At 36.4% G+C, this 13,129-nt stretch overlaps 1 protein-coding gene across 2 annotated transcripts in view; it reads left to right on the top strand.

Annotated features, from left to right (window-relative positions):
• LOC126808457 (coiled-coil domain-containing protein 180) overlaps nucleotides 1-13,129 on the top strand; it is a 73,394-nt gene that overhangs the window by 47,603 nt on the left and 12,662 nt on the right. Inside the window, exons 2-14 of one of the 2 annotated variants that reach the window (XM_050533168.2) lie at nucleotides 6-229; nucleotides 723-804; nucleotides 1,770-1,863; nucleotides 2,364-2,544; nucleotides 3,505-3,651; nucleotides 5,441-5,617; nucleotides 6,165-6,348; nucleotides 7,961-8,111; nucleotides 8,799-8,898; nucleotides 9,149-9,216; nucleotides 9,980-10,166; nucleotides 11,087-11,182; nucleotides 11,807-11,857. In XM_050533168.2, coding sequence (XP_050389125.1) covers nucleotides 30-229; nucleotides 723-804; nucleotides 1,770-1,863; nucleotides 2,364-2,544; nucleotides 3,505-3,651; nucleotides 5,441-5,617; nucleotides 6,165-6,348; nucleotides 7,961-8,111; nucleotides 8,799-8,898; nucleotides 9,149-9,216; nucleotides 9,980-10,166; nucleotides 11,087-11,182; nucleotides 11,807-11,857 — 1,718 coding nt within the window. In that variant the 5' untranslated portion in view covers nucleotides 6-29. The remainder of the gene's footprint in view (nucleotides 1-5; nucleotides 230-722; nucleotides 805-1,769; nucleotides 1,864-2,363; nucleotides 2,545-3,504; nucleotides 3,652-5,440; nucleotides 5,618-6,164; nucleotides 6,349-7,960; nucleotides 8,112-8,798; nucleotides 8,899-9,148; nucleotides 9,217-9,979; nucleotides 10,167-11,086; nucleotides 11,183-11,806; nucleotides 11,858-13,129) is intronic. The other variant, XM_050533169.2, reaches the window with a different exon arrangement.

Below are 13,129 nucleotides of genomic sequence, written 5' to 3' on the forward strand. Positions count from 1 at the left end.
TACAGAGGCAAGATCAGAGTCCTCTACCAATGGCTGTATCAGAAGTTTTATCAACAGAAAAAGGAACAACTTTTTATGTTTTAACTGTAGCCGGGAAACATGGAGTCCAGCCTGAACCTGTAACTCCATCTGAAGATGGTCGTCCCCCATCCCCACCTGAAAAACCTCAGAAGAATTATATCGCTAGTATAGATATTTCTAAAACTTTCATCAATGATGTCAAGAGACAGTAAGTCGATGGTTGTTTTTTTTTCGCTTCATTTTTATCATTGAAGAACCCTTGAAATAGATAAAGATGGGTTTTCTTTAATGATACTACTACTATTATTCGTCACACGAAACCTCTCTGAAAATGTAGGATGGCCGAATGGTTAGCATGTGCACGTTGTATCATAAGTTCTGTCATTGAGTCAACTGGCGTGGTTTCGATTCCCCGGTTATACGGGGGGGGGGGGGGGTGTTGGATGGCCAAATGGTTAGCACGTACAGTCGCCTGTCCAGTTATTGAATGGGGTGGAAAATTACTGTCCATCTGTGTACACATAATGTTGAAATTTTTTATGAAAGCTAGGCAAAATACACCTGGTACAGAAAAGTGATATGTTTATCCCCATTTCATTTCTGAAAATTCAGGCATCTTGAAGTATTAAAGAAACATTCTTAGATTTAGGCTTAAATATGTACAAATCACTCGTGTAATAATGGACACTTGTATTTTTCAGATTACGGGTCAATTTTTTGAATCATCTGGAGACATGGTTAGACCAGGCTTTTATTCGATCAAACAGTGTGGTAGTAGCTAAGGTTAGTCTCTTTTCTCATAAAATATTTAGCTAAAACAAAAGTAAATCTAGACTTATAAAAATGTTTTGATAGTTCTAGGTTGTAAGTTCTAAATTTGTATTATATAAAATCACTATAGCTCTAAATTTATATTAAATCACTATAGTTCTAAATTTATATTAAATAAAATCACTGTAGTTCTAAATTTAGTTCTAAATTTATATTAAATCACTATAGTTCTAAATTTATATTAAATCACTATGGTTCTAAATTTATATTAAATCACTATAGTTCTAAATTTATATTAAATCACTATAGTTCTAAATTTATATTAAATTACTATAGTTCTAAATTTATATTAAATCACTATAGTTCTAAATTTATATTAAATCACTATAGTTCTAAATTTATATTAAATAAAATCACTATAGTTCTAAATTTATATTAAATCACTATAGTTCTAAATTTATATTAAATCACTATAGTTCTAAATTTATATTAAATCACTATAGTTCTAAATTTATATTAAATCACTATAGTCTAAATTTATATTAAATAAAATCACTATAGTTCTAAATTTATATTAAATCACTATAGTTCTAAATTTGTATTAAATTTATATTAAATCACTATAGTTCTAAATTTATATTAAATCACTATAGTTCTAAATTTGTATTAAATTTATATTAAATCACTATAGTTCTAAATTTATATTAAATCACTATAGTTCTAAATTTATATTAAATCACTATAGCTCTAAATTTATATTAAATGATTGGTATTATATTTTGCAAAGGTTGTGGGAGACTTTAGTAGTTCTTTTCCTTTGATGATTTCATTGTTTTGATGATTATCAAGCCAGAAATGTTTATGTATTTGATACATTAGTTATTTAAAAAATGTTTATTTTATTTGTGAAATTTTAAATACTGCCTTTGAAAAGATAAAAATAGTATATCTCTAAATGTATTTTCGATATTTTAAAGTGTGAAGAATTAAATAGTGAACTTGATTTACGTCTTCATCTTCATCAACCACGATCTCGACGAGCGGAATTAGATATTCATAATGTCCGCGCAGGTAAGTCATCTCTACATCCTTCTCCCTTGGCACACCTGTGCTATGCATTAAGTACATGTAGGTAAAATGTGGTAGGTATGAGAGATGTAATAAAATCTAGTATAAATCTCCTGATTAGTTTTCTGAACTTCTCAACTGAGAAATCGTCAATGAACTGAAATTGGGTTTAATGTCCTACTGTTCTGCTTCGACAGGGCTAATGAAGACAGGTGTACACCATACAGTGTGCTATGAGTGAAATTTTGCCCAGACAGCGGCGCTATGGCCTACTCTTATATCAAATTCCAACTGCCAAGGGATCTTTTATGTGCACGCCAATGTATACACGGCACCTCGGTTTTTTGTCTCGTCAAACGACTATACATTGTTCCTTGCCAGGCCCTCGGTCCTGCACCAATGACAAGGAGGAACCACGCCAGAAAATCTTGATCAACTCAGACTTTGGTCTGGCTGAAATATTTGTTTCCAAATGATGTAAAAGATGGAATTTTGCATTTCAGCTGAATTGATGATGCATTCGGAGAGAGTAACACGTCATAGTAAGGGTATTCAACAATCATTGACAGATTTACGTACAAGATTCAGTGCTATGAGTCATGAACATAATAAACTAGCTACTAGATTTCGTGTAGATATTGAAGCTCTAGAAATAGTTTTTATTAACGCAACCAAATCATCCAGGTTAGTAACTGTTGGTAGTATGGTAGGTTATATTTTTTTTAACGCCATTTTGAAAATGTGTCCATCGCGACAGATTTTAGTCGCACCAATCTTGTTGATCATTATATGCTGTACAGGACATCTTCTTTTAAAAAATAGAGGGGTTGGATGGTTGAATAGTTTAACGCATGCGCTTTTGATCATAAGACCTGCTATTGAGTCGGATGACATGGTTACGATCCCATGCTTGTACGTGACCATGCATAGGGTCGTCTGTCCAATCTTGTGTGTTTTCTCGGGCTCCCCCGGTTTCCTCCCACTGCTTAAAATCGCTATATACAAACGATTTATTGAAATAAAATTGAATCATATGTTGTTAGTCCTGAAACAACCTAGTTTGTGTCGAGTGAACATAATACCCCATTTCTCTCTCCCTCTTTGAGACAATTTGTAACAAAAGCACAAAGAAACTAGATAGAGTTTGAAGAATGTTTATTCCCCTTCAAAACGGATAAGAATTGGCAATGTCTTGAACATTTCAATTTTCCATAATATAATCTTATTGGAAATTGTCAAAGGTTCATTAGGTAAGATTAGATAAAGAGCTGACAGTTCTCGCTATATTAGTTAAAAAATAGATGATAAGAATAGAACATGCTGAAAATTTCAGTCAAATTGCTTCACTCTGAACCAAGATATACAATTTTAGGCTAGCCTCGAACATCATTACTAACTATTCATTTTTACGTTAAATTATCCATCACAAAATGTATTCAAATCCACTAAATATTGTAGGCCAAGGATGACATCAAGAGTTGATTATTACAGTCTGGATGTCTAATTAATATATATAAAGAAAGACCTGCAATAGACAGATTTAGCTCTTACATAATGCATCTTTAAGAACCAAATATGTATATATATAAATAATAAAAATGGTTGCTCCTTATAATTATGTTGGTTTTTTTTATTTTCTTTCAGGTTAATGGCGCTGCAGAATGAATTAAGTGTCAAGTTAGAGCAATTTATGTCAGTTATTCGAACATCACTTCGTCAGTTTCGTCAACATTTAGATAAAAATTTACAAATGTTGAGAGAATCAAACGCCAGATTTATTAAATCTTTCAAGTAAGTTGATGTGGTTATAACCTTTACACAATCTTATGTTGGCATCTATACTAATATTTGTGACTGTCGTTTGTCTGTCTGTCTGTTCATGGTTGGTGGCTGTACTAGGGCTGTCCCGATGCTGAAGTTTGGTATATAGTGGTAGCTTGGACCAGGGAGTAACATAGGCTAGGTGACGTTGGCCTTGTTTCGAAGTTACGGACACAACCCAGGCAGCGTCGGGTTATCTGCTAGTGCATTGACTATTCTTTTGTTATAAGATTAGAGCCGCAGTGCCAGGAGATCCCGATTTCAATCCCTTGATGTCACTTGGAAAGTTCCCCAGCATTTTCCAGCCTGGTTTCCGCTTGTCAATGGTGATGAACAAAGGGTCTGGCAAGGAACAACATATCAGTGTTCAGATTGGATGATAAAAACAATGTTCCGTGTATATGATGACACACACATAAAAAAAATTTGATCATTTGTGGTTTCGATGGAGAGTAGATAAAAATACCACTGTCCAGGCAAACTCTCGCTCATAGCAGACTGTGTGTGTCAGGTGTTGCATTGGCGGAGAAAGTTCATTGGGATTTTCCGGCGTGGTTTCCCCTTGTCAGTGGTGCAGGAATGAGGACCTAACAAGGACAGCTGTCTAGTCATTCGGACGGAGCAAAAACCTGAGGTCCTGTGTATACATTGGCATGTAAAAGATTCCTTGGCAGTTGGAATTCGAAATAAGAGTAGGCTATAGTGCCACTGCCTGGGCAAAATTTCCCTCATAGCACACCGTATTGTATATGCCCATCTTCATTAGCCCAGTGGGAACAGAACAGTAGGACGTTAAACCCCATTTCATTTTATTTCGTTGCATGTGCCCGTTTTCATAAACCAGTTGGGGTAGTATATATAGAATCATACAACATTTAACACTATTTTATTTCATTTCATTAACCCGTTAACTGCGTATAGCGTTATATAACGTCCTGGACAACTGCCACTCACCGTGTGTAGGGCGTAATATAACGCCTTGGAGGTATTTTCCCCAACCTATTCTTCGAACACGATCGCAGCATGTGTAGGACGTTATATTACACCCGGTCGAGGAAATCTAATTGAAGGGAGACAACTCTATTTACCATTAGTTTTAATATGGTTTTAGACTACTAAAATTTGTATTCAGGAATAAAAAGGTCCAAAAATGACGTTTTTCGTCAAATTAATTACACAATAGGGGGTAGTTAACATTTTAAAAACTACGCAGTTAAGGGGTTAACAAGATTGTTGTACAATAGTGCTTCACTATAGTGTTGGGTCCTTATTCACAATAACTGAAACTAAACTATTTTAAGTGTTCATCCATTTCATTGGCCAAGAACAAAAATCTGGACTACTATTATAACCCTCAACCAATGAAATGCCTGTATCCTTAAAATATGTTCATGAATTACGGAGTTACCCATCACAAGTGGTAAGGGTTTCTAACCCTATCGCTGACCCAGAATTTCAATAAATGGATTTTCTGTATGTATGGAAATGGAACTTCCTAAGCAATCTGGAGTCTTATTCACGAAATCTTAAACTGAAATAATTAAAAAGAAACAGCCCTTTTCATTGGCCAAAGTCTAAAAAATGTACTTGGTGGAGGTCCTATAATCCATGGGGTAATGGCCACTAGCTGACTCCCCTGCAAGATTATTTATGATATGGTATTCTTGGCTAATAAATAATAAAATAATACTATGTCCATTTATAAAGCGCTATATCCACAACTTTCCAAATGATTAAGATGCTTTTAATTTTATCTCAGAATGTTCTCGGATGGAGGTAATTTTTGTCCAGATGAGATTGAAGAGTATAGAAAGAAGTTAGAAAAGATGTCACAGAAGATCGACCAGGTGGAAGGATCAATAATGTCTGATTTGGAAGGAATGGAATCAAAACGATTGGAACAGGGAACAAAGGTTGCCAATGAATTTGAAGACAGGTGCAATATAAGAAATATATTTTACTTTTAGGAATTTAATCTAATTACATATATATATTAAATGATTCCTTTGTTGTGAAAACAAGTCTGCATGAATCTATTTCATTTAGAAAGATTCTCGATCCCCTGTTGGTGAGTGGAGTTGTGTGACCTAATGGTTAACGTCTGTCATTGAGACAAGTAGCGTGATTTTGATTCCCCACTTGTACGTGACAAGGAGTAGGGTCGCCTGTCGTGGGTTTTTCTCCAGGTCCTCCGGTTTCCTCCCACTGCTAAAAACTCCTACATACAAGCGAATTAATGAAATGAAATTGAACCATATGTTAAGTCCCGAAATGACCTGGTTTAACCCATTTCTCTCTCTCACTCTCCCATGTCTGTATGAGAGAAGGACTTGGGTTGACTGCTGAATACACTATATGTTAGTCCCAAAATAAACTAGTTTGTATTAAGCAGACAATAAACCCCATTTCTTCTCTCTTCTAACTCAAGACTGAAATGACAAAAGGTGAGAGTGAAAATATTATATTTAATTATTTTTCTTTAGGTTTAAAAGTCATATGTTTGATCTGACCTTTATGGAGAAAATAGCCAGATGGCTGACTAACACCCAGGTTAAAATAAAAGCAGAAGTAGCTGAAAGTAATTCTCAAGCTCAGAAATTGAGTCAATTTTTACAGAGGTTGGAACGCAGAATAGATGCTTGTGAAAATCCCAATCCAGATAAAGAGGTAAGAATGATTTATTTTAAAATGCGAACCCCCAATAATAATATGTTAAAACATATTTCTTGGCAATTTCAAACTGGTCATGTATGTATACCATTGGTTGCACTCCCTACATTGGTCGAGAAAGTTCATCAGGATTTTCCGGCGTGATTCCCTCTTGTCAGTGATGGAGGACAGGGTCGAGCAAGGGACAGTGTGTAGTCATTCAGATGGGATGAAAAATCTGAGGCCCTGTGTACACATTGGCATGCACGCACGTAAAAGGTCCCCTGACAGTTGGAATTCAATATAATAGTAAGCTGTAGCGCCGCCTTCTGGGCAAAATTTCCCTCATAGCACACTGTATTGTGTATGCCCATCTTCATTAGCCCAGTTGGAGCAGAACTGTAGGACTTCGAACCCCATTTCATTTCATTAATTTCATTGGTAGCATATTAAAGATCCCCTGACGTTTGGAAATTTAAATAATTAAAAGTAGTACATGCCTGTCTTCATTAGCCCGGTTCGTGTAGAACGTTAAACTCCATTTCATTTAATCACACACCTATAAAACATGACACAAGTATATGGAATAAAAGCTGTATGTTTATACACAATATCGACTTAAACCCCTAGAATACCATATCGTCGGTGAAGTTCAAAAGGGTGTATCTAAGAATTTCTAAAGATTAAGAAATAGAACCTTTTGCATTTCAAAATTTCCACAAATCAAGATACAACATTTGGACACATAAAACCCAGAACAGTTCTAATTGGCGTAGAGATACACAGCTTAGACAGAAATGTGCATATTAATTGGGAGATTTTAAAAAGTGTATTTGACTAATTTCCCGTGATACACCCATTTGACACTTCACCGACGATATGTGACATACAAGTTAGTTGGATGTTTATTTCTGGTGAGGTGGGTAAGACGCTGGCTCGCTAGCCTGAAGGTCGGGTGTTCGATCCCTGCATTGGCCGAGAAAGTTCATCCAGATTTTCCGGCGTGGTTCCCCATTGTCAGTGATGCAGGACGGAGGGCTTGACAAGGACAGCTGTACACATTGGCATGCACGTAAAAGATCCCTTGACAGTTGGTAATCAATATAAGAGTAGGCCATAGTGCCGCTGTCCGGGCAAAATTTCCCTCATAGTACACTGTATAGCGTATGCCCATCTTTTTTAGCCCAGTTCTGAGCAAAATAGTAGGACGTTAAACCCCATTTCATTTCATTTATTTCTGGTGACATTTTGACGATGGTTCTCCCATCTTTATGAAGCAGTAACTTATATTCCATATAATAATTAGGTCCATGTTTTATTCTGATTCGGGGGGTTGGATGGCTGAATGGTGAGCGTGCGCGCGTTGTATCATAAAGTCTGTCATTGAGTCGACTGGCGTGGTTTCGAATCCCCGGTTGTACGTGGCAAGGAGTAGGGTCGCCTGTCCAACCTCGTGGGTTTTCTCTGGGGCCTCCGGTTTCCTCCCACTGCTAAAGACCCCTACGCGCAAGCAAATTATATAAATAAAATTTAACCATATGTTAGTCCCGAAATGACCTAGTTTGTGTCGAGTGGACGTTTACTCAATGGCATTTAATCAAGCTATATGAAAAATGTATTTTGATTGCAGCAAATCACTTCTGATGAACTATACAAGAGTTTACCTGAAGTATTTGAAGCTGTGGCTGAAAGAACAGAATATTTAAACTGTGTTAAAGGTCAGGCATTAAGTGCACCACGCCCTTCATCAGGTTCCATATTACAGGGCAACCCAATTGCAGGTGAGTCATTGAACAGACCAATATTGATCATTGTTTTATCAGGTGAAGGGTGGTGGTCGTGGGGAGTGGCACCTTCTCACAGATAGCTTATAACTATAATAGGAAAAGCTTATTCTTCTGGGGGCGTCACAGTGGCTAAGTGGGTAAGATGCTGGCTTGCTATCCTGAAGGTCGGTGTTTGATCCCTGCATTTGCCGAGAAAGTTCATCCAGATTTTCTGGTGTGGTTCCCACTTGTCAGTGATGCAGGACAGAGGGCCTGACAAGGACAGCTGTCTAGTCGTTCAGATGGTATAAAAAAAAAAGGTCCTGTGTACACATTGGCATGCACATAAAAGATCCCTTGACAGTTGGAATTCGATACAAGAGTATGCCATAGTGCCACTGTCCAGGCAAAATTTCCCGCATAGCACACTGTATGGCGTATGCACGTCTTCATTAACCCAGTTCAGAGCAGAATAGTAGGACGTTAAACCCCATTTCATTTCTTATTCTTCTGCGAAGAATGAAATTATGGAGGGGTGTTTAAATGTGCTTTGTCCCTATTTTATTTACAGATTTCATATCTGTTGGGTTTATATCTGATGTGAGACCTCTGTAATATTATGATATACATGTATCTATGTTTTATGTTGGGTTAATATCCGATTTAACACCTGTGTAATATTGTGATATATCTATGTTTTAGCTGCACGAGTTGGGTTTATATCTGATGTTACACCAGTAAGTAAAGCCGGTAAACAGCCAACAGAAGATCCTTCAGTAGGAGTTATTAAAAGCATTCTGAAGTAAGTACCATATTTATAGATGTTAAAAGTTGAGCATACAAAATGGCAGTTACACAAGAATTCTGTCAGGACTGTGTTGGTCGTAAAATGACCGAAGATCTTAAACCCCATTCCATGGGGGGGGGGGGATGACCGAATGGTTAGCATGTGCGCGCTGCATCATAAGGTCTCTCATTGAGTCAACTGGCGTGGTTTTTTAGCAGGACGTTAAACGCCATTTCATTTCATTACATGTTTTTTTTATTTTTAGAGGAATACCTAGTAAAAGTAAAATAGGATTGGAGTTCGATTATGATGATGATGTACAACCACAACTCGGTAAATATTTTATCTTTTGTTGTTAGGAGTTAGTGTATCATGTCACTGATGTCATTTGAGGTACATTGGGATATTCCGACGTGGTTTCACCTTGTCCGTGGTGCAGGAAGAACAAGGGCAGCTGTCTAATCATTCGGATGGAACGTAAAACCAAGGTCCTGTGTATACATTGGCGTGCACGTAAACGATCCCTTGGCGTTGGAATTCGATATAAGAGTAGGCCATAGTGCCACTGCCCGGGCAAAATGTCCCTTGGCAGTTGGAATTTGATATAAGGGTAGGCCAGAGTGCCGCTGCCCGAGCAAAGTTTCCCTCATAGCACAATGTATGGTGTATGCCCGTCTTATTAGCCCAGTTATTGCCCGGGCAAAATATCCCTCATAGCACACTAAAGACCCCTACGCACAAGCAAATTATTGAAATAAAATTGAATCATATGTTAGTCCCAAAATGACCTAGTTTATGTCGAGTGAATGTAAAACTCTCTCTCTCTCTCTCTCTCTCTCTCGCTCTCTCTCTCTCTCCCTCTGTAGAAGTAACACCTCTGTGCCAACTGGGTTGGTTATAAGAGGGGCCTAATTCACAAAAAGTTAAACTAAACTAATTTAAGGTTGCAAGCATTTTATTTGACTCATCTCTAATATCCTAATACAAATTTTAGCTCTTGGCCAATGAAAGAACTGAATTTTTAAAAAAAATTCCAGTTTAAGTTTTCATGAACAAGGCCCCAGATTTTAAAACTACAATTGTCAATCTGTTTTAGGTGCATCTACCACTCAAGCAACAACACCAGGTTTACCCCCTGACAGTCGTGAAAAACTCAAGTCAGCCATGTCTCAGAGTTCAGGTAAAGGTAGCATCTCATCTGATAAAAGTAAACCAGTCAGTCGTAGAAGTCAGATGATATCAGTAGATTCCGGTCAACAAAAACGTCTCGGATCTGCAGCTGCGTAAGTTTTTATTTTGTTATTTTAGGCGGGGCTGGGGGGGGGGGGGAGGCGGGGGTCAGTTGAACAGAACCAGGAGTTAAATTCTGGATTTTGGGATCTGCAGCTCCGTAATTTTTTTTTTTTTTGTGGGGGGGGGGGGGGGGGGGGAAGGCGAGGGTCAGTTGAATGGAACCAGGAATTAATTCTGGATTTTGGTGAATATATTTTTCGTTTACTTGGTAAATCTGCAGATTAACTTGTTGCTACGTTGGTGATGGTTTGACTAATTTTTATACTGACCAATCTCAATTAAAAAGGGGGGGTTGGATGGCTGAATGGTTAGCGTGCGCGCGCTGTATCATAAAGTCTGTCATTGAGTCGACTGGCGTGGTTTCGAATCCCCGGTTGTACGTGACAAGGAGTAGGGTCGCCTGTCCAACCTTGTGGGTTTTCTCCAGGTCCTCCGGTTTCCTCCCACTGCTAAAGACCCCTACGCGCAAGCGAATTATGGAAATAAAATTAAACCATATGTTAGTCCCGAAATGACCTAGTTTGTGTCAAGTGGACGTTAAACCCCATTTCTCTCTCTCTATTAAAAACAAAATCTGATATATTAGGTGTGGTCTATTTTCAGACTAATTTGTAGGAGTTTCCTAATTGCTCATACGGCCTAAAAAAAGAATATTGTTAAATGTAAAGCAAGCATTCTGGACAGCCTAGCAGTTGGAATGATCTGGGCTATATTATTATTATTACACATTTCTATAGCACAGAACTGGGGGGGGGGGGGGGTTGGATGGCTGAATGGTTCAGCATATGCGCGCTGTATCATAAGTTATTCAATCATTTTTGTTTTATTTCACTTTTTTGGCATGTTTGTTATTTTCTTGTTTTTCTTTCTTCTTTGTCTTTCTTTTCTTTCTCCTACTAAAAACTTGAAGCCTTGTACCTTTTGAAAAAAAACAACATGTGCTTCATCTACCTAAAATATCAGAGAATCCAACAGAAAGCAGCAGTGCAACCAACATAAATCCTATGTATGTTACTTTTATTTTAAAGGCCCCATTTTTGTTGTGAGATCATACATAAAATCATCTGTTGTGAACACATGAAATCATTTTTTCTCAGAACATTATACATAAATCATCTGTTTTGAGAACATACTTAAAATCATCTGTTGTGAAGACATAAATTCATTTGTTGATAGAGCACACAAAATCATCTGTTGAGAACACATACATAAAATCATCTGTTTTGAGAACATACATAAAATCAACTGTTTTGAGAACATACATAAAATCATCTGTTTTGAGAACATACATAAAATCATCTGTTGATGGAGAAGATAATCATCTGTTGAGAGAACACATAAAATCATCTGTTGGGAACATATGAAATCACATAAAATCATTTCTTCATAGAGCACACAAAATCATCTGTCACACCAAATTTAATATATATCTCTTGATTCAATTCATTTACTTTGTAATAACTGTATACATTATATACTATTAGCTTTCTTTGTAATAACTGTATACATTATATACTATTAGCTTTCTTTGTAATAACTGTATACATTATATACTATTATCTTTCTTTCAAACTTTTCTTCTCTTTCTTTTTCTCTCACTCTATGCTTTTATTTTCTGTCTGCTATGAAGAAAACCGAAAGATTTGTGGTTAGTTTCCAGATGGACTACCATGTTTCGTAGGTAATACATTGACATACTTATTATTATTATTATTATTATTACATTTATATAGCGCAGATTCCACTATAAAGTGTTCGAATGCGCTTAACAATAATGGTATAAAATCATACAAAAAGAAATAAAATCATATAAATAAAACTATAATGGATAAAATTATTCAAAAATAAGTTGTTTATAAAAATTATGGAACCTCTATAAAATTATAAAACATAGATAAATTATGTAAAAGCTTGTACAAATAGGTGAGTTTTAAGAAGTGATTTAAAAGTTGGTAAGGTGTGACACCTGCGTATATTAATCGGAAGTCCATTCCAGAGCAGTGGGGCTTGGTACGAGAATGATCTTTCTCCATATGTCGATAGTCTCGCAGTTCGACGTTTAAGGAGATAGTCACTTGATGAACGTAGACTTCGTGATGGTGAGTACCATTCTACTAGTTCACACAAATACGCAGGTGCCATTCCATTTAAACATTTAAAAGTTAAGGGTAAAATCTTAAAACGGATTCTATAAATAATTGGCAGCCAGTGTAAGGTGTAGAAAATGGGTGTAACATGTTCATTCAGTTTTGTTATGGTAACCAGTCTAGCAGCTGAATTCTGGACTTTTTGTAGTTTATGCAATAGGTGACAAGGAAGACCAACTAAAAGAGAGTTAAGATTGTCAAGACGAGATGTAACCAGAGCATGCACTAAAGATTTCGTTGCTTCGTCCGAAATATATTTACGTATTAGGCCAATACTTATATCTACCCAAACTAAACTAGGCATGTTAGCTCTAGCCCTGAGTTCGCAAAGCATTAAGGCAGGACACTACCTTATAAAACACTCTGTATAGATTGATCTGTCAAATTTTGATATCAGCTAAAATTGCCCAAAATAGTTAAAATTTGTTGATTTTTCAAGTCGTGTCCAGCCTTTATATTATATAGTGTTAAATATTTAGTCATTTGTATAGGTAAATCAAATTTTTAACTTTTAACTTGCTTTTTTCCGTACTCAATTTTTCACCCATATCAGGTCTTAGAAAATCAAATTCTCAAAATCTATGAGAGATAATGGTCTCATCTTTGGAATTACGATTAGTGCTATAGCTGCTGTTTGCAATAAGGTGATTTTCAAAGTGTTTGTTATACATTTGGACATTTTATTGTACAAAATCCTTTTAGTTGTGTGTTCGACCACACCCACTTGTTTTATGTGGGATGCATAATGTTCTTTATTAACATTCAAATAGTAAAATTTATGCCTTATTGCACTCTTTAATGCCTAT

Source organism: Patella vulgata, chromosome 1 (assembly GCF_932274485.2).
Source record: "Patella vulgata chromosome 1, xgPatVulg1.2, whole genome shotgun sequence".
Lineage (NCBI taxonomy): Eukaryota > Metazoa > Mollusca > Gastropoda > Patellidae > Patella > Patella vulgata.